Raw genomic sequence first — 1,091 nt, 5'->3', positions numbered from 1 at the left:
CTTGAGGACTTGGCTACCTTGCTACATTACTTGCTAGTAGGCGTACTCTGAAATTGAAATGGAGAGTCCTTCTCTGCTTCTTCTCACCACCTTGTTGGCCTTTGCATTCAAGGCCTCCGTTGCTCAATGGACGCCTGCATTTGCAACATTCTACGGTGGCAGCGACGCTTCGGACATCATGGGTAAAGTTTCCTTTGCAGCTGAGTTGCATGCATTATTTGGTTGTCACACATCCTGGATCTTCTTTTACTAAGCGGATGCAACTTACACAAAAATGCAGGTGGTGCGTGCGGGTACGGGAACTTGTACAATGCTGGGTACGGGGTTAATTCAGCTGCTTTGAGCACAGCGCTCTTCAACAACGGCGCCTCTTGCGGCATGTGCTTCACCATCACCTGTGACGCAAGCAAGACGCAGTCGTGCAAACAGGGCACGTCTATCACCATCACGGCCACCAACTTCTGCCCGCCCAACTATGCCCTGGCCAGCGACAATGGTGGATGGTGCAACCCACCGCGACAGCACTTTGACATGTCGCAGCCTGCGTGGGAGACCATCGCCGTCTACCAAGCCGGCATTGTGCCCGTCAACTATAGGAGGGTTCCATGCCAGAGGAGTGGGGGCATGAGGTTCACCATCAATGGGAACAACTACTTTGAGCTCGTGACGGTGGCAAATGTCGGCGGCAGCGGCGTGGTGTCCCAAATGTGGATCAAGGGGTCCAAGACTGACTGGATGGTAATGAGCAGGAACTGGGGTGCCAGCTGGCAGAGCAATGCTTACCTCAACGGCCAGAGCCTGACCTTCAAGGTACAGACCGACGACGGCCGGGTCGTGACGGCCGACAATGTTGCGCCGTACAACTGGTGGTTCGGTGGGACCTACACTTCGTGGCAACAGTTCTAATATCTTGCGAGGTTGATGTAGGTACTCATCCGTGGGTACTCAAATAGTCAGGCCCGATGATTTCATCCGAGGCTGTATCTTCTCTTTTCTTTCTTTGTATCTCTGTTTTGCTTATCCAAATTTGTGTACTTAGCTTCCATTAATTCTTTTGTGGCATAAGATCATCAGATTATATGTGTGTACCC

General features: G+C 51.9%; 1 protein-coding gene across 1 annotated transcript; it reads left to right on the top strand.

Annotated features, from left to right (window-relative positions):
* Positions 1 to 1,091, top strand: LOC109758631 (expansin-A8). The gene is made up of 2 exons (XM_020317490.3): positions 1 to 182; positions 281 to 1,091. Exons 1-2 carry the CDS (start codon positions 59 to 61, stop codon positions 904 to 906), a joined length of 750 nt encoding a protein of 249 aa, XP_020173079.1. The 5' UTR covers positions 1 to 58; the 3' UTR covers positions 907 to 1,091.

The sequence above is a fragment of the Aegilops tauschii genome, chromosome 3, assembly GCF_002575655.3.
Source record: "Aegilops tauschii subsp. strangulata cultivar AL8/78 chromosome 3, Aet v6.0, whole genome shotgun sequence".
NCBI classification, from domain to species: Eukaryota; Viridiplantae; Streptophyta; class Magnoliopsida; order Poales; family Poaceae; genus Aegilops; species Aegilops tauschii.
The sequence above is the reverse complement of the archived record's forward strand: the minus strand, read 5'-3'. Positions and strand labels throughout refer to the sequence as shown.

Coding starts and splice junctions, on each gene's coding strand:
- LOC109758631 (XM_020317490.3), top strand. CDS start 59: ATGGAGAGTCCTTCTCTGCTTCTTCTCACCACCTTGTTGGCCTTTGCA. Junction 183..280: donor CGACGCTTCGGACATCATGG/GTAAAGTTTCCT, acceptor ACAAAAATGCAG/GTGGTGCGTGCGGGTACGGG.